Source organism: Rhipicephalus microplus, chromosome 10 (genome assembly GCF_043290135.1).
Source record: "Rhipicephalus microplus isolate Deutch F79 chromosome 10, USDA_Rmic, whole genome shotgun sequence".
Classification (NCBI taxonomy): domain Eukaryota; kingdom Metazoa; phylum Arthropoda; class Arachnida; order Ixodida; family Ixodidae; genus Rhipicephalus; species Rhipicephalus microplus.
Window position 1 is genome coordinate 722,248 of NC_134709.1, and position 19,242 is coordinate 741,489.

At 46.9% G+C, this 19,242-nt stretch overlaps 2 protein-coding genes across 4 annotated transcripts in view; one reads left to right on the plus strand and one right to left on the minus strand.

The window, feature by feature from the left end:
- Nucleotides 1–19,242, minus strand: part of LOC119181126 (latrophilin Cirl) — a 251,259-nt gene that overhangs the window by 100,876 nt on the left and 131,141 nt on the right. For all 3 annotated transcript variants that reach the window (XM_037432309.2, XM_075874840.1, XM_075874841.1), the window contains 2 exons: nt 6,853–7,002; nt 892–995 (listed from right to left, as the gene is read on the minus strand). In XM_037432309.2, the coding sequence (XP_037288206.2) occupies nt 892–995; nt 6,853–7,002 (254 nt within the window). The remainder of the gene's footprint in view (nt 1–891; nt 996–6,852; nt 7,003–19,242) is intronic.
- On the plus strand, nt 10,418–13,688 carry LOC142774510 (uncharacterized). Its single transcript, XM_075874842.1, has one exon. The coding sequence runs from the start codon at nt 11,788–11,790 to the stop codon at nt 13,621–13,623; it is 1,836 nt and encodes a 611-aa protein (XP_075730957.1). The 5' UTR covers nt 10,418–11,787; the 3' UTR covers nt 13,624–13,688.

Sequence of the window (19,242 nt, forward strand, 5' to 3'; positions counted from 1 at the left end):
CATTAGAGCCTTCACTATTACTTATCAAGATACAAATGCAAACCTCCAATATACTGTAAAAAAGTCACAAACAAATTTTTCACTGTCAGGGGTCCTCTAAAACAGTTTTTAAGAAGAGCTGTAATTGTTTGTATACCATTAGTTAACATTTTCTTGTTCCTTTCTAGTATTCCCTGCGTATAGAGTTTGTTGTCATTCGGTCTTAATGTGCAATATTTTGCACGTTTTTATATGGATAACAAGTGTCGTACATCAATTAAACATTTTTATCATAATAGGGTGGCCTCATTTGTCCAAAGCGATGTGTTAATTTGATAAATATAAAAAAAATGTATCTCGGGCCTCACAAATATATATCACATATTATATAAAAAAATGGGCATATTTGTCATGACCCAACTGACTTGCACAATATTCCTTCAATTGAAAGAAGGCATGCACAGATGTCATTCTTCATAGTTCAAAAAAAGGGGAAGCAACTTTGAATAGTAGCAGGATTTGACTTTTAAAAAAATGCAAGTGAAAGCCTGTAAAATTAGTTAAATTTACTATACTCTGGGCATATACGCCAGCATAAAAAGCTTTTCAGCATAAAGAATTGATGAATCGATGTGAGGGCAATATACTCGTTTAGCCTTGAAGTGGAGCTTTGTGGCAGTGCGGGATCCCTTTGAATAGGTGTATTTACGGTCTATCGCCCCTCTATTCTAGTGAATCCAGCTTCACAGGAGGTTACATGCAGATTAATATTTGTTTATTTCGAATACCTCAGGAAGTTTCCAATTACTCAAATTCACATCAAAACAAACTCAAATACTGTCACATTCATTTGAATATCTGAAGCACTCGATTTGCACAAGCCTAATTAGAACATTGAAGGTTATTTCTCACCCTCTGTTCCAGGTCTCCGACCCAAAAAGAATTGCAGCCGCTCAAGTCTGGCCTATCGGACAACCACTTGACAGGATTCACACCACACTGCCACCTGGCATCACCTGTGAGACATGATGAGCTCTTGATTTTCATTATGGTACTATACACTTTGGACGGGAGTAGTTTAATTGCTACATGAATGGCACAAAAGCAGATTTTGGAAAACATGAAATCAGCAATACTTTGGTTTGCGCTGGTTGGTGCATGATACTTATACAAATGAACACCAACACAGGAACAAGTTCACTGAGTGCCTTTTCAATGTTGTTCATAGGAGTAAGAGCCCTTTAAGTTGCAGATGTCAGTACATCTGCAACTTAAAGGGCTCGCTCGCTCGCTCGCTCGGTCGGTGTGACCGACCGACCGACTATGTACTTGAAACGTCTCGAGTATTTTGTCTCGAGGAGATGAAAATGCCCCCTACAGCGGATACCATTCCCTCAAACTCAGATTGAGCCATGAGTCTGAGTGAGTCCGGGTGAGTAATGTTTTGGTGAGTTTGAGTTCGAAAGAGTCCGGTAGAAGAAAATTTTTGGTAGTACGAGTCCAAGTGAATCTGGCTCAGGAAAGTTTTCGTGAGTCTGAGTTCGAGTGAGTCCAAAGCTCAAAATGTATTTCATGAGTGAGACTGAGTGAGCTCCACAAGTTTTGCCAACCTATGCCAGTCACTGCCAGTGACGGAGGAAGCTGCAGACGAACAAATCATAGCGACGCACTAGGGGAAATTATGTTTTCAAAGGCTGCAGTTCGGGCTGTGTGTCACACTAGGCGTTTATATAAATTTATGGAAACCATGTTGCATGACATACCAGGCATCGTTCTGCATTTTGATGACATCATCACTGCGGCTTTTTGACACAAAGAGCTGGCTCACCACCTCCGAAATGTCCTCAACTGATTTCAAGAAGTTGGGCTGAAACTCGCAAGAGTGGAAGCTTGGGCTAGTTGGTGCGTATTCATATTTGCAAGGTGTTTCAGCGGGCGAACAAAGGAAAAAAGGACAGGGTAGACAGAAAGAGCGCTGACTTCCAACTAACTTTATTTCGCAGAGTGGCAAGAATTTATACGTCTAAAAAGGAAGATTACAGAGCATGAATGTAAAAAACAAGCCCAATCTACACACCAGTAACAGCACGTGTGACAGGTCCTCTAATGCCTCAAAGCCCAGCCAGGTAATCACGTTCAGCCTGGGATAAAGCAACCGATGAAGTGCTTACGCATTTATCTCCTAGCCCGTGTATTCTTTCTGCTTCGATAATTTCTCGGGTAAGTTGCTCCTTGTGCCTTGCCAATATAGAGCACTGGTCAAAGAGGGGGGTGCACCCACAATCTGTATGTGATAGATGTGTTGCCCAAGGCGTGCAGGTGCTATCGAGATGTAAGTCCTCGAACAAAGTTGTCAATACAGGAGGCACTGTCGCGTACCTAAAGGCACATTCCTTGTCACTTCTGCAGGCTGACAAGGAGGGTGGTTTTGCGGTTCTTCCTCATTCAATGTTTAAGGTGAAGGCCATACAGGCAATGCAGTCTCTTTTCAACGAGAGTGATAAAATTTGTCTAAATAAGCTTAAGAAGCGTGCGAAAACTCTTGCCGGGGATCTGGGGCTTCAGAAGCTTTCAAAGGCAATAGATAGCTGCAAAAAGCTTAGCCTTGACTTGTTTTTTTCTGCGAAAACGCACCAAATTGACTGCCCTTTGCGGGTCATTGTAACAGAAAGGGGGACCTGGCAAAAGTCGGTAGCACTTTTCTTGCAAGAAAAGCTAAAAAATTTAATAGACGACCCTTTTTTTGGTAAAAAACTCTGACGCTGTTATTGACATTATTGGGCGAACTAACACAGGACTCCAGGCAATGTCTGTGGATATTAAGGACTTGTATTACTCTTTGCCGCACGATCAACTACTAAAATGTGTAGAGGAATCCATAGACAACTTCGGATCATCAGCGTTCCAAACGCGCACTGGAATTCATAACAGCAGCTTATTAGAGTTACTCAGCTTCTACTTGAAGGCCACTTTTGTATCTTGGGATGACAAAAACTACTTACAAAAAAGTGGAGTATGTATTGGTTCATGCTTGGCACCCATTCTCAGTGACATATTTCTAGCACATCAGGATCGTGTCTTGTCAAACAAACTTGATGACTCTGTGGTTTTTAAAGTCTGCCGTTTTGTTGATGATTATTTAGTGTTGTTTAAATGTGACAGTCAAAATTTTGAGACCATTTCCTCTGACGTGTTGACTGTTTTCCGAGAGTGCCTGAAACCATTAGTTTTAACGTATGAATCACCCACTGATAACAACCTGAAATTTCTAGATTTGAAGCTTTTGCTAGAACCCCGACATGTTTGCTGGATGTATGAACCAAGAAGCGGCAAGCCACTTCTGCCTTTCGGCTCAGCTCACTCAAAATTGGTCAAGCGGGGCATTGCTAATCTCTGCCTTGCCAACGCCTTAAAGAAGTCTTGCCCCCACATGGTACACCGCAGCTTTGCTCTACAAGTGGAGCGCCTCAGCAAAGCCGGTTACCCCGCACACGTTCTCGTTTCAGTGGCGGAAAAGCTGGTCACTGTCGTGAAGCGAGGCAACAAACCAGATAAGTGCAACAGCGTCAAAAAGAGCCGGCCTGTCGTACTACCGTACGTGCACGACGTCTCACACAGGCTAAAAAAGATTGCTCGAGACGCCAACGTTCTTGTTGTTTTTTCAGCACCTGAAAAATTGCAGAAGCTTTGCAAACGGATAAATACACCTCGCGCAACTTCTGCCACGTGCTCTGTCGCGCACAGCACATGCTACGTCCCATGCGCAGTGGGAGTCGTATACTTAATTCCACTGACGTGTGGGTGCGTCTATGTCGACCAAACCGGCAGGTGCATAAACGACCGCCTGCGAGAACACCGAAACAATGTGCACAATGTGGTACAAGGGCATCTTGGCATTCATTGCCGAGATTGTGGGTGCACCCCCCTCTTTGACCAGTGCTCTATATTGGCAAGGCACAAGGAGCAACTTACCCGAGAAATTATCGAAGCACAAAGAATACACGTGCTAGGAGATAAATGCGTAAGCACTTCATCGGTTGCTTTATCCCAGGCTGAACGTGATTACCTGGCTGGGCTTTGAGGCATTAGAGGACCTGTCACACGTGCTGTTACTGGTGTGTAGATTGGGCTTGTTTTTTACATTCATGCTCTGTAATCTTCCTTTTTAGACGTATAAATTCTTGCCACTCTGCGAAATAAAGTTAGTTGGAAGTCAGCGCTCTTTCTGTCTACCCGGTCCTTTTTTCCTTTGTTCGCGCGCTGAAACACCTTGCAAATATAAATTGGGCTGAAAGTCAGTAAAGACAAGAGTAATCTTGGGGTAGATCGCATGGAATTTTTCAGATTCCTTAACGATGCCGAAGGGGCCCATCCAAGGTGCAGCAAGACGTGGGCAATTATTAACACACTTTGTCCCACGAATAAAGATGAACTGCAGGCTTTTCTGGGGTTTCTAAACTTTACCATGCCTACCCCACAAAGCAAGAACTGACGAGCCGTTACATCGCCTGCTGGACAAGCATGCAACTTGGGGCTGGGGTCGAGAAAATCAGAATGCATTTGTCGGTTTGAAACAAGTCCTGGCATCTAATCAATTACACACACTTTGACGAATGGAGATTGATGATCCTCGCTTGTGACACATTTCCGTATGGTATTGGAGCCTTGCTTAACCACCCATTGCAGATGAAACCGAAGCTCCGATCGCCATTTATTTTTTAACTTTGTCCTCCTCCGAGAGAAAATATGCCCACATCGACAAGGAGGCACTCGCTATTAAGGCAGATGTGAAGAAGTTTTACGACTACGTGTAGAACCACCATTTCGAATCCACACGGATCATAAGCCACGGCGCCAGTTGTTCGTTTACGACCCCCAGATGCCACAAATGTTGTTGCCTGCTGCACTAGTCTGTTTTATTTAATGGCTACCAGTATTCTCTACTCCACTAACGGGGGTGGCAGCTGATTTACATGAATGGCCTCAGTAGATTGCCTCAACTGCAACCGCATCAGGATAGTCCCGAGCCAGCAAAGGTTGTTTTGCTGTTAAACAGAAGTCAGGAGCCCTCGCTCCACGCTACAGATATTGCCACCAGTGCTGAAAAAGATTGTATGCTTTCCCGTGTGCTGAACTGGACATGGAAGCCGAGAGACCATGCCAGCGCTTAATTTGCGTAATGAATTTCATGGCAACATTAGCTATTAATTCACAAAAGTTGTCTGCTGTGGCTTGATAGGGTGGTGGTGCCTGGAAATTTGCGTCTCTATGTACTTGAAACTTTGCACGCAGGACAAGTGGGAATTGTTAGGATGAAGGCATTAGGTCTTAGTTACGTGTGGTGGCCTGCAATGAATGCTGCCATAGAAGAATGTGTGCTGCGCTGCTGTAAGGCATGCCAGGAGACATGGCCAGAAATGCCCCGAAGGCCAGTTCACCATTGAAAGACCACATGGGTACCATAGTCTCGACTGCATATCAATTTCGTCAGGCCGTTTCAAGGTCAGACCTTCCTGGTGGTCCTTGACTCGTATTCAAAATAGCTCGAGCTCATTAGAAAAATTAGAACATTCCAAGTTCAAATCTGGCACGCTCGTCCATTAATGTCATGAATATTTCAGCTGTGCTTGCAAAGAATGTGATTGAGAGAGAAGAAGAGAGAGACGGAAAACATGGCGGCAAGACAGAAACTTCATCACGCAGAAAATGGAAAGAAAAGCAAGCGCTCGAAATTCATGACGTGTCTTCATCGAACCCTAGACTTCATATTGTCTAAGAGTAGAAAAAAAGTCACAGCTTTTCCGCAAAGGCGAAGCAATGAACGCGATATCAACAATTTGGAAGGTCACGTGCAGAATGCCAAATGATGGACGAAACGTACTCACAGGTACAGATGAATGCGAATAAACGTCTCAGTTACTACTTAGTTGTGTCTGAAAAGTGCCCTTTTCACAAACTGAGACTATGGAACGATTGCAGTGACCTTAGTGTGCCCAGTAAATACAACAGAATTGTTCTGGTGAAAGTCCAAAGCCAGCCAAGACGTATGATCCTCCCCACCAAGACATAAGGGTGCACGAGTGAGCGTCAACCTACCTCCTCTCCACAACGCAAAGGACACGTGGGAAATGAGAGCGTGCGCCGCTGCTTTGTGACGATGTGGCAACGCGCGCTCATTGTGCCATCTTGCTGTTAATGATGAAAACGTGATAGTTCCCCCCCACCCCCCGAGATGCCGGCCACCAGCGGTAAATGGTAGATATAAATAGCTTGCCATTTGAATGTTGAAGGATGAGCTTCTTGGTGGCTCAGTGGTTAACGCCTCACACTCATGTCTCTGGGGTCCCACGGTCGATTCTGCGCGGTGGAGTCTTTTTCTGCTATTATTTTTTTAAGAAAAAAAAGAAGGCAATCACTCGTTTGTAGCATGAAGCCACAAGGAAATCCATACAGATTTCTCAAAAAGAAAAGCCTCTCAGTTGCCGGAAAATTTATCCTGGTCCAGAGTGCGAAACCGGCACCAACGCCTATTCGCCCCCGTGCTGTCACTTGCTAGGTTCCTTGTTAGCTCAATTGGCAGAGCGACCGCCCCGAATAGGCGTTGTCCCGGGTTCAAACCCCGAACAAGGACGAATTTTTCGGCAACTGAGAGGGTTTTCTTTCTGAAAAATCCATATAGATTTTGCTGTGGCTTCGTGCTACAAACCTAGGTGGTTGTCTTCTTTCCTATGACTCATTTGCAATTATGTTTCTTTCTGGCGTTTTCACATATATAGATACATATACACGTATGGTTGGTGATGGCGATGCCAGTGGTAAAATCCAGCTGAGAGTGTCCATATAATTGCTACCGCAATAAAAATTTTAAATGACCTTTAGAGCCTCCCGGACAAGGGTAGACGGCCACGTCGCCAGCACGAGTCCAGTTCCAGAAGATGTCTCTCGCTATCACTGGCTGGCAGTACAGCAGCTCCAGTGTGGACATGCTGGACATTTCAACGGCAGCAGTTTCTGTGGGAACCACTGTCCAGAAACACACAGAAGCAAAAACATGAACATCTAAAACATACTCAAATTATAAATGCAGATATACAGATGATTAGTCATAACAAAGTAAGCGGAGAATAGTCTTGTCATAGGTAAAGTGTCATAGACAGCAAATTATGGAATATTATAAAATTATTTTTGTGTCTGATGCGACTTTGTTATAATCATGTTATACACTATAACCTAACTATAACAAAGTCAGATAAGACACAAAAATAACTGTTATATCCGAAAATTCAATATAGATGTATATTATTAACACTGTATGCATGACCAGACTATTAATTTATTTTGTTATCACCTATAATCCATTACATCTCTGTTCATATTACCGAGATTTGAGCATAATGAGGCTACAGTGCATGACAACTACTTGCAGGTACGAGAACTTCAATAGTGTGTGCAGAGGAATGATTACACTCCGAAATTTCAGCATTGGCCATGAGCATAAAAAAGAAAGCAGGAATGACGAGCAAGACATTGATATAGGCAAAGAAAGTAGCACATACAGTAGCACATCAGACTACGTTAGTCTCTTGCATTATTACTAGGTTTGTGCCAATATTCGAGCACTTCCGAATATTCGGATGATTATTACAGTCGTCAAACTTTATTATTTTATTTTTCACTTACAAATACCTTACAGGCATCGCAGAGGCATTGTGTAAGAAAAGGCGGTCGATGCAAAGAACAATTATTGTAGAATAACATAAAAAAGCATGTAGAGCCAATACGGCTAAGTACAGAGTAGTATTGAAAACTGGGCAACTTGGTGACGATTCATTGTAAGAGGTAAACAGTGCAAAAAAGGAAGACAGAGAAAGACACAGGACAGTGCTCATCTTGTGTCAGAATATGTGATTATTATAATGGCTTCGTGGTTGAAAGCCGGTACCCCACTACAAAAGGCACACACGCTACTGCACCTAGTCCCTTAAGGCCACGCAGTGGGTGCACAGTAAATTCTACAAGGTTTCATGCACTAAGAGTTTGAAGTACACACTAGGAACAGCATGTTGCTATCACGTTCAACTCCTAAAGGCAAAGCTTTAGGGTCCCCTAAATTCATTGTTTGCTACAAACCTGGTAGTGTTAGTATTTACCAAAAATTCATATTCATGAGACTGGTAGAAACTTTATGTGTTATTTGTTTATGCATAAACATAATTAGATTAAACCTAAATAAGTTGCTAACAGTTATGATGTTACAATAGAGGAGGAGAGCGATGTTACTGTTGCGAATACAAAAAAAAAATGCCAGGCCTGCGCAGAAGGCGCAGCACAGTCACAGGGAAAGCTAGAAGAGCGGCCTTTCAGTGCCTTTCAAAACACTCATAAGGTAACTACTGCAAGCACACTTGCTCGATACCCACTAAGCCATTAATAATAACATTTTTTTAGTAGTAGGCCAGCATTTGCTACACTATTTTTGTCATTCTTCTAAGAAGCGTCGTATCCGCTAAACATTTGCAGGGAATTTCGAGCCAATTGTTCGTGCAGTAGCTGATGACAATGAGGAATTATGGCTGAAGTGGGTATGCGCCACAGTTAATCGTTGAATAAAAACAAGCTTTTGTAATGGGTTGGAGCATTGGATGACTCACTCGTTAGGTGATTTGCATTGTGCGACGACTGGTTGTTCTTTCGCTGTTTAAAATGCTTTACAAGTCGTATTAACGTGATTGCTTTTCCTACATCAAGCCTGCCTAAGACAAGTTTGCAAACAAGTCCCAAGCACAGTGTGGCTCAGTGGCAGAATACTGGGCTCGCACTCGGTGGACCCTGGTTCGAGCTCCACTGTGTCATTGGTGCTAGGTTTTTCCAATTTCATGCGGTGTGGTACAATGAATTGTTTACCGCGGTGGCAGTGAACAATTGCGCGTGACCCGAGTTGTGATCTCATAACAGTTTTCTCTTTAATATCATGAAGAGCTCTATTTTGTAAATGCTGTAAGAGTGAAAGATGACACTAATAAGTATTAGCCTATGAAGCAATACCATAAGTGATATGAGAATGTACGAAAGCGAAGTAAAGAGAAAGGAGTGATTTATGAGAAAAATCAGGATATTGTTTATATTTAAATTTAGTGTATTCAACATTTTAGAGTATTCGAAATGAACAAATAGGTGCATATTGGTCTGCGTGTAACACCCTCTTTAAAAATAATTTCACTGCAGTAGAGGAGTGCTGCACCGTGAATACACCTGTACAAAAAAGCACTGCTGTGAAGCCCCACTTCAAAGATAAATGGACATATTACCCAAATTAACATCTATTGAGAGCTTTTCAGGTTTGAAAACTTGTTTATATTGACTTATAGGCTCCAAGTACAAGAGAGCTTTAAAATGCAAGTTATTTTGGTACTGAAAGTCAGATCCTGCAACTATTCAATATTACAGGTTTTTGAACCCAAAAATATGAAGATTTGCACATGCCTAGTTTTAATTTCATGTATTTCGAAATTTCAAGTATTTATCGAATAGTGTTTGCGATTCGATTGGATTCACACGAAAATTTTTAGTATCCAAACTATTCAATGTTCCCCAAAACATACACATTCAACATCCAATTAAAAGTGACCCCTTCCAATATTAAATATGCTTTATTTATTTATTTATTTATTTATTTATTTATTTATTTATTTATTTACAGTACCTTACAGAGCCCTCGAGGGGCATTGTGTAAGGGGGGCGGTAAAGATAATATGTTAGCAAAATATATATACATGATATCTACACATACATAGGCAAATAATGAATATAATAAAAAATGCAGTTCAACTTATGAACATGTAAGCAAAATACATACTAGAAAAGTGAGTTACAGTATGTGAAGGTGACATACAAAAAAAAAACTATTATGACAGTAACTACAATAGTGCAAAAACATTGGCAACAGTCCTATAAACACTGATGGTTACGAAGACGCGATAGAACAGTTTTTGGTGCATAAGTATTTTTTAAAAGTATGATAGAACTTTGCGTGGTCTTGTTCTGACGCAAGATCATCTGGCAAATCATTCCACAAACGAATAGCTCGTGGGAGAGCCGACTGGTTGAAAGCATTAGTATTGCCGTACATGCGTGATAAGCTAAAGGTGTTATGTAGTCTGCTCGAAGTTCGATGTGCTAGATTAAGGTGAACAGATGGCATCATGCTGGTGTGGATGAGTTTGTGAAATAGTGATAAAAGTGAGATGTCGCGGCGAATTTTCAGTGGCTCGAGTGCAAGGCTATGTGTGGTAAGAGTGCTTCTCACAACCAAAATCGAAACTGATAGTGAAACCGACAGCGGAAAATAACCGACGAAGACGAAAGTGTGCACGGGGTCAGACGAACGTGAGCGCGTGAGCTTCGGAACAACGACGGGCAGAGGAAGAACGCGGCCAGCTAGCAAGAGCGCTAGGCGTTGGGTCTCAGGGGACCGAACCAACGAGCGGGTGTCACCAACCCAACCGGGACGAGCGTGGCATGTTCCTGAGGCGAGTGGCGGTTCCGGGCCGGGCCTGACATGCTGTTCCTGTGGCGGACGAGCGTGCGGGCCAGGGCAAGCGGCTGATCCTGTCCAGACTTGGGTCCGGCACAACCAGTCACCGAGATCGTGGCCACGGTGCCACGTCGGAGCCGGTCCGGCACAACCGCCAATTGAAGGTGCGACCTCGGTGTTGCGTCGGCCGCAGCGTGGGGCTGCCTGGTCCAGCACGAGCAGCTGATGGTCTGCTCGTGAGCTCCCGTGCACTCGGCAACCTTCCCGTGGCGAGGTTGCGTCGTCGACGCCATCGTCTTCAGCGGGAGCGTGAGTGGCACCCGACGGAATTAGACTTCCGAGTAGTGAGGACGCATGGGTTACTCGCGGGCGCGTAGACATAAGGACTGTATGACTGAATTACGGAGCCAGTGTGTTGTACAGATAGCCACAGTGTTGTGATTGTTTTGTGTGTGAAGTCAATAGATGTTTCTCTTGTCCTTGTCTTGGGTTTCTGCATCTGAGGGCCCAAGAACCACCACATTTGGCGAGCCTATGCCAGGATGGCTTATTAAAATCTAAAGCCGTTACTCAGACGCAGCCTTTGTCATGGACAGGGAGAAATTTATTGCACTTGGCCGACAGCTAGGGTTGGAGAATGAGGAGCTCAGGGAGTGGGTTGAGCGAGAGTGCGTTGAAGCTCGAGATGAGCGTGCTAGGGAGCGTGAGATCGCGAAAGAAAACGCTGAGAGGCAGCAGAAGCTGTTAGAGCAGCAGCAGAAGGTGCAGGAACAAGAGCTGAAGATCCCCGAACTGAAGCTTCGACTTCAGGAGAGCGCAAGCAGGGTACAGCCAATGGTGGCTGACGAACAAGGAGGATCCAGAATGAGCGCCAGAGGAATAACAGAGGTCTGCAGTCCTCATAAACTGATTCCGCCCTTCAATGAGGCTCGGGACGACCTTGACGCGTACCTGCAGCGATTTGAACGGGTCGCCACGTGTCAAGGGTGGCCGCGTGAAAAGTGGGCTCTTTCGCTTAGCCTATGCATGACAGGAGAAGCGCTAACAGTCATAGGCCGGTTAGATCCAACAGCTGTGCTGAATTATGATCAGCTGAAAGCGGCACTCCTTCAGAGGTTCTGCTATACTGCGGAAGGCTACCGCGAAAATTTCGTAAAGCGAAGCCCGAAGAAAACGAGACTGGTCTGCAGTATGCTGCAAGACTTTCCGGCTACTTTGACCGTTGGCTTGAAGTGGGAAAAACAGAGACAAGCTTTGCTAGCCTGCGAGATCTGATGATAAGTGAGCAATTCATGAAGGGTTGTTCTTCGGCACTCAGAATCTTTCTCAAGGAGAGAAGTTGCAAAACCCTGAGTTCGCTTTGCGAGACTGCCGATAACTTCATGGAAGCACAGGCGCTCACAAACTTAGGAAGAGAACGGATTCCCAAGGATGCGGGACCTTCGGTGTCCAAGCCGGAGTCCGCGAAGAAGACGGAGAAGCCTGCAAGTCGCTTTTTCCTTTGTGACAAGGCAGGCCATCGCGCAGCCGACTGCTGGTCCAGCACGAAAGGGAATACTTTCAGCCGATGCGGAGTATGCAAACAAAGTGGACACAGCAGTGACAAATGCCCCGGTAGAAAATTTGGCAAAGACCAGGCATCATGTATGCTATCGGAAAAACGCGAAGACTTGACACCTGAACACCATAAGAGTGGCTACATTGTTCTCCAAGATGGCGGAACAATACCCATCGTCAATGCCACATCAAGTCGACGATCCGCGAACGTTGGAGTCGCTGACATGCCTGTTGTGGAGGGGTTCCTAGAGGACAGACCAGTGCATGTGCTTCGAGACACCGGCTGCAACACGGTCGTCGTGCGGCAATCCTTGGTTCCGAAGGAGAAGTTCACGGGAACGACGAGCCCAGTGTACTTACTGGACTGTACTGTGCGATACCTGCCAGAGGCAAAAGTCCTTTTGCAATGTACATTGTTTACTGGGGAAGTACTCGTTAAGTGTATGACCGACCCATTATACGACATAATTTTGGGCAACATCAAGGGCGCAGCATTGCCGGATACGTTACCTAGGAATGAGTCAGCACCACAGCATGACCATGGCCATGTGGAAACAAGGCGTGCACCATGCACAGACTCTAGCAAAGGGGATGCTGACAATGGTGAGCAGGATGTATCTGGCAATTTGCACGCAACCCAACCAAGATCGAATGCGGAGGAAGCGTATGAGCCACCGCATGAAGCCATAAAAAAGTGGCCCCTTCCGAAGATCACCGCCAACTTGGCAATGGGCGAAGAGAGTCGTTTCAGTGGCAGGAAGAAGCCTATCGTCGCCGAGAGGGTCCTGGGAACGGTGAAGTGGTTTAATGTCAAGAACGGCTATGGCTTCATCAACCACAACGACACTCACGAGGACATCTTCGTCTACCAGACGGCCATCACGCGCAACAACCCACAGAAGCTGCTGCGCAGCGTTGGCGAAGGTGAGACCGTCGAGTTTGACGTCGTGGTCGGCGATAAGGGCTGCGAGGCAGCCAATGTGACCGGACCCGATGGTGAGCCTGTTCAGGGTAGCCCGTACGCGGCCGACAGGCGCTCGTTCCGACCCCGCTGGATTCCACGTCGCAATCAACGAAGGCGCGGGCCGGCGTCAAGGCATGGCCGAGGAGAAGATCGAAGGGAGGAAGCAGGAAACCGAGACTCATCGCGACCACTGCCACCGCACCAGGACCAGAGCGACCCGGCTTTTAGACGGTGGATCATGGACGGCGTGGGGAGGCCCTACCCTTGGCGATACAACCAGCGTTTCAGAGGAGTGCCACGAGCACCTCCACGAGCCCCACCACCGCCACCGCCGCCACCGCAGCGTTTCATTGTCGATGAGCCACGGTCAGCGTACGCCGAAGAAGAGGTTTTCAACGAACCCCCACCCCGGCGCCCTCCACGGCGGTTCCGTGGCCGCTACTTTCGTAGACGACGTGGCAGCTCGCGGAGCAACATGGAAGCAGTAGGACAAAACGTCTCTGGTGGTGGCCGTTTTCAGAGCAACCCGGAAATGGCAGGACGGAACAGCTCCGGGAAAAAATCTCGAAGAAGGAGTACGGGGAGGTAGCGGCGGAAGTGGCAACAGGAGCCAGGAGGACTCCCAGGACAGGGGGAGTGCCCCTTCGTGGCAACGACCTCCTCCGATGTACCGACACCCAAGGTCCCGCCGACGCAGAACCAAGTCACCATCCAAGAAGGCCGGGGCCCGTAATGGACGCGAGAACGAGGCGAGCAGCGGTGGAGACTCATTGGAGAGCGTGCAAAGCACCAAGAAGGAATTGAAAGCCTTTCTCGGCCTATCAGGTTATTACCGCGACCTTTTGCCCAATTACGCTGAGTTGACATTTCCGCTCACAGAACTTACAAAGAAAGGCCACCCCAATAAGTTATTATGGGGTGAAGAACATGAGAGAGCGTTTCGACAAGTGCAGAATCTATTGTCCACGCAGCCTGTGCTGAAGTCACCCGACTTGCATAAGCCATCTGTTCTGCGCACGGATGCGTCTTCGCGGAGTTTAGGAGCAGTATTGCTCCAGGAACACCAAGGCCGTCTGCACCCAGTTTCCTACGCGAGCCGTAAATTACTACCCCGCGAAGCAGCCTACTCCACAATTGAAAGAGAAGGCCTTGCCGTAGTCTGGGCTGTTCGCAAATACCACATTTTTCTCTATGGCAAGCCATTCACGTTGCAATGTGACCACCAGCCATTGACTTATATTCAGTCAGCTAGGCACCTAAATAATCGAGTCCTGCGGTGGAGTCTCCTTCTTATGGAATATGACTTTCACGTGGAACACATTCGTGGTGTGAACAACGTTGGTGCCGACTACATGAGTCGTGCGGCTTTTACCGAGCAGTGACTTATTGCCGTTGTACACAATTTTTTTTATCATGTTGTCATCATAGTGCAATTGTTTTTTTTTTTACATCTAAACTGTGACATTTAAAGTGTGCGGAACCTTTGTTATATTCGGGAACTGTGTGTTACGTGTGTACAACGTACTGGAAGTTGGGGGGAGTGTGGTAAGAGTGCTTCTCACAACCAAGATCGAAACTGGAAGTGAAACCGACAGCGGAAAATAACCGACGAAGACGAAAGTGTGCACGGGGTCAGACGAACGTGAGCGCATGAGCTTCGGAACAACGACGGGCAGAGGAAGAACGCGGCCAGCTAGCAAGAGCGCTAGGCGTTGGGCCTCAGGGGACCGAACCAACGAGCGGGTGTCACCAACCCAACCGGGGCGAGCGTGGCATGTTCCTGAGGCGAGTGGCGGTTCCGGGCCGGGCCTGACATGCTGTTCCTGTGGCGGACGAGCGTGCGGGCCAGGGCAAGCGGCTGATCCTGTCCAGACTCGGGTCCGGCACAACCAGTCACCGAGATCGTGGCCACGATGCCACGTCGGAGCCAGTCCGGCACAACCGCCAATTGAAGGTGCGACCTCGGTGTTGCATCGGCCGCAGCGTGGGGCTGCCTGGTCCAGCACGAGCAGCTCATGGTCTGCTCGTGAGCTCCCGTGCACTCGGCAACCTTCCCGTGGCGAGGTTGCGTCGTCGACGCCATCGTCTTCAGCGGGAGCGTGAGTGGCACCCGACGGAATTAGACTTCCGAGTAGTGAGGACGCGTGGGTTACTCGCGGGCGCGTAGACATAAGGACTGTATGACTGAATTACGGAGCCAGTGTGTTGTACAGATAGTCACAGTGTTGTGATTGTTTTGTGTGTGAAGTCAATAGATGTTTCTCTTGTCCTTGTCTTGGGTTTCTGCGTCTGAGGGCCCAAGAACCACCACACTATGTTTAATCTGTGTTACGCTGTACGGGTAGCTGTGATTACGCGCTATGAATCGACTAGCTCTGTTCTGTATACATTCTAACTTATCTATGAGGTATTGTTGATATGGTGACCAAATGGAGGATGCGAACTCCAGTTGAGGACGGAGAACTCCAGTTTAGCGGATACGACGCTTTACCTCATAACATTCTCGTATTAGAGCAAAGCTGCTTTCAGGCTCTGCTACGATCGACTTTTTCGAAGACTATCAACGTCAAATTAAAAGTGACCCCTTTTGATATTAAATATGCTTTATCTCATCACATTCTCGCATTGCGGTAAAGCAGCCTTTCAAGCTCCGCTATGATAGATTTTTACAGCGAAAGCTGCTGTGAGATCAGAACATGGGTGACGCGCGTTGCTATAGTTGTCCGCTGCGGCCGGTGTTCATAACCAGTACCGAAAGAAAAAAACTTGGCAGATCCCACGTACCTGGGAATCGATGTTATGCGAAGCAAGCGGAAGGAAGGTAACCGTGTTGCAATTTTTTTATTGAGCGACATGTTATTAAACGATGCAAAATATATGTACAAATGTTGCATGCACATAGATATGTTGAAGAGTTGCATATGTTCATATAACCAGTTGTTTGCACTTGTGCAAAGATGCCAGCTGGAACACGGGTATTAGCAACACCAGAAGCTGATATGAAACGCTGATGCTCGTGAGGATGCTGGCCCTGGACACTGCTTCGTAAATAAACTTCAGTGCATGGCAACTAACCACAATTAACGTTAACCCGTCGTGACAGCTGTATCAAAGGAGTACATATGCAATGTTTATAAATTTGGGTAGGCAACACTGAAACCACTATTGACCCTTCATGAAGATTAGTGTCCATTTGGAAAGTAGTTCCGAGACCTGGCGTAGCTCTGTGGTACAATGCTTATTTGCCACGCAGAATGCTTGGGTTCGATTCCAGCTGGGATCCAGACATTTTTTCTTTGTATTTGTCAGGTCCATGCTACCGATGTCAGGTATTTATTAACGTACGTGCATCAAAATTGCCCATGTGTGTTCTCGTTGTTCCTGGGTATAGATACTAAGTGTCCATCACCTGTGGCACATACCCGCCCATCTGGCGGGAAGTGTTTGATGACGTAAGCGACGGGATTGTGACATTATTCATATCTTGACTAGCCTGTCATATTCGTCAAAACATCTTACTCAAGATGTTCCTCAAACGATGTGTCCCTGGCAACCTAGCCCTGGGCACAGCAACAACCGTAGAACAAATAAAGTTCATCCAACTCAACTCAATCCCATGGTAATTTTGGTTCACGCCAAGTTAAGGGGGTGACGAAGAGAGCACCCAAACGTAAGTGGCTAGATAGATTAGGTAGGTGAATGGGCGGGTGGATGGGTGGGTGGGTGGGTGGGTAGGTAGGTAGGTGGGTAGGTGGGTAGATACGCTAAAAGACGCTGAAGTTCGCTAAAAAATGCTTCGGATTAAAAAACTCGGTAAATAAAAAAAAACACCAATGACACAATGGGACTTGAACACGGGTCTGTTGCATGCTAGACTATTAGTCTACCACCGTGCCACGCCAGTGATTGGAGCTCGTTTCTAAACTGGCCTTAGGCAGGCTTGATGTCGGGAAAGGAATCACGTTAGTATGAGTAATAAAGCATTTTAAAACACCAAAGGAACAGCCAGGCGTCACACAATGCGAATTGCATAATGAGTGGGTTGTCGCATGCTCCAACCCATTAGAAAACTTGTTCTTAATTACTTATTTACTGTGGTGCACACCACTTCAGGCATAATTGTTCATCGTCGTCACCAACTGTATAAAGAAAGGTACAACATTTTTTACCAGTGTGTCCAAAAAATGACGAAGGATAGAATAGTGAATGATGATGATGATTTGTGATGTTTTATGGTGCAAGAGCCATTTGATGGCCAAAGAGTGCCAGGTCATAGGAGAGGAGATGGGAACAATGAATATGTTGAGCGGATTTATTTATTTATTTATTTATTCAAAATACCTTACAGACCCAACAGGGCATTGTGTAAGGGGAGCATAAAAGGAATCCATACACGAATTGGTAGAATTTCCATACAAACAATAACATGAACTAATTGTCAATTATTATACAAGTCCTAACAGGTAGAACAATGAGAGAGAGAGAGAGAGGAAACTTTATTAGAACTTGGCCGGCAGCTTGGTCTTGGTGGCCTCAGATGGCGGCGCTGAGTCCCTGAACTCGGGCGGCATCTTCAGCCTGCCGGACAGCCCAGAGCTGGTCGTTGAGCTCCGAACTTCTGAGCGCCGCCTCCCAGCGGCGGCGTCGCCGACGGAGAAGGTCCCCCGCGGCTCCCGCAGACGGGACGGCGGCGGGAACGAGTGAGCTCGAGGCTTCCTGTTGCCTGGTATTGGCAGCCGCCATAGGCGCATCGCGAACGGCGGCCGTTTCTCGACCATTGTTATCGGCGCATTCCCAGAGCATGTGGTGCAGCGTTGCTCTGTGCCCGCATGCTTTACATAGATCGGTAATGTGTAAGTGCGGGTAGCAGTGGCGTAAGACGACCGGGCTGGGGTAAGAGTGGGTTTGTAGTAAGCGATAGCTTACGGCATCGTGTCTGTTTAATTTGTCATGCGGTGGCGGGAACTTTCGCCTTTCCAGTCTGTAGTGTTGCGTAATATCTCGGAACGTGATGAGACGATCACCCCACGACCATTGTGGTCTGTGTTGTCTCTGCGTGTCTGTCAAAGTGTCTCGATCCGGCAGATCAGAAGCCCCGTTCTCGGGAGCGGAGGCGGCGACCACGGAATGTGCCGCGGCTCGGCGAGTGAGACCTCGAGCCGCGGCGTGGGCCGCCTCGTTGCCCGGAAGCGGGACATCGGTCTGTGCCGGGGTCCAAAGGAGGAAGACTGTTAAATTTTGTTGTGGCGATCGCAACGCTGAGTCACCATCACCACACCTCTTAAGGATGCAGGCCGCTTCCCGCGAGACGCGGTCGCGCGCGAAGCCGCGGATTGCTGCCTGCGAGTCGCTGATTACGATCGTAGCGTTCGGCACCGTGGCGATTGCTAGGGCTATCGCGGCTTCTTCGGCCGCCTCCGTATGTCCCGTGGTCACCGTGGCGCTCGCGAGGCATTTGCCCGCACGGTCAACGACCGCAGCGGCGTGTGCGTGTCTCCCGTCCCCATATCTCGCGGCATCTACGTATACAACTTCGTCGCTAGTGCCGTATTTCTTTTGAAGGTCACTAGCTCGCTGGTTACGGCGCCCGACGTGGTGCGTCGGGTGCATATTCTTAGGAAGCGGCGGAACAATTAGGCGGTCGCGAACCGAGGCAGGAACATCCGCTTTTTCTCCCTGCTGAGTGTGGTACCGGATGCCAAGTGACTCGAGGATGTTTCGACCCGTCTTAGACCCCGACAAGCGTTCGTTTTGCGAAACGACATGGGCCTCAATTAACTCGTCGAGTGAGTTGTGCAGTCCAAGTTCTAGTAACTTTTCAGTGCTCGCATTCAGTGGAACTCCAATTGCTCTCTTGAAAGCCTTTCGTATTATACATTCGATCTTGTTTTTTTCTGAGCCTAGCAATTTGAGGTAGGGGGCAACGTATGTTATACGGCTTATTGCGTACACCTGCACTAGACGGATCGCGCAGTGTTCGCGCATACCAGTACGTCTGTTCGTGATACGACGTAGGAGTCGGATCGTGTCGTCTACCGAACGACGTAGTCTTCGCACCGTCTCACCATTATGGCCGTTTGCCTGCAGGTGTAACCCCAGAATTCTAATTTTGTCTACGTGTGGAACAATGAGAAAATATTAATAATAATTTTAATAAGAATAGAACGGGAATGAACATCAGATGAGTATACGCGTGAGATAATGAAGT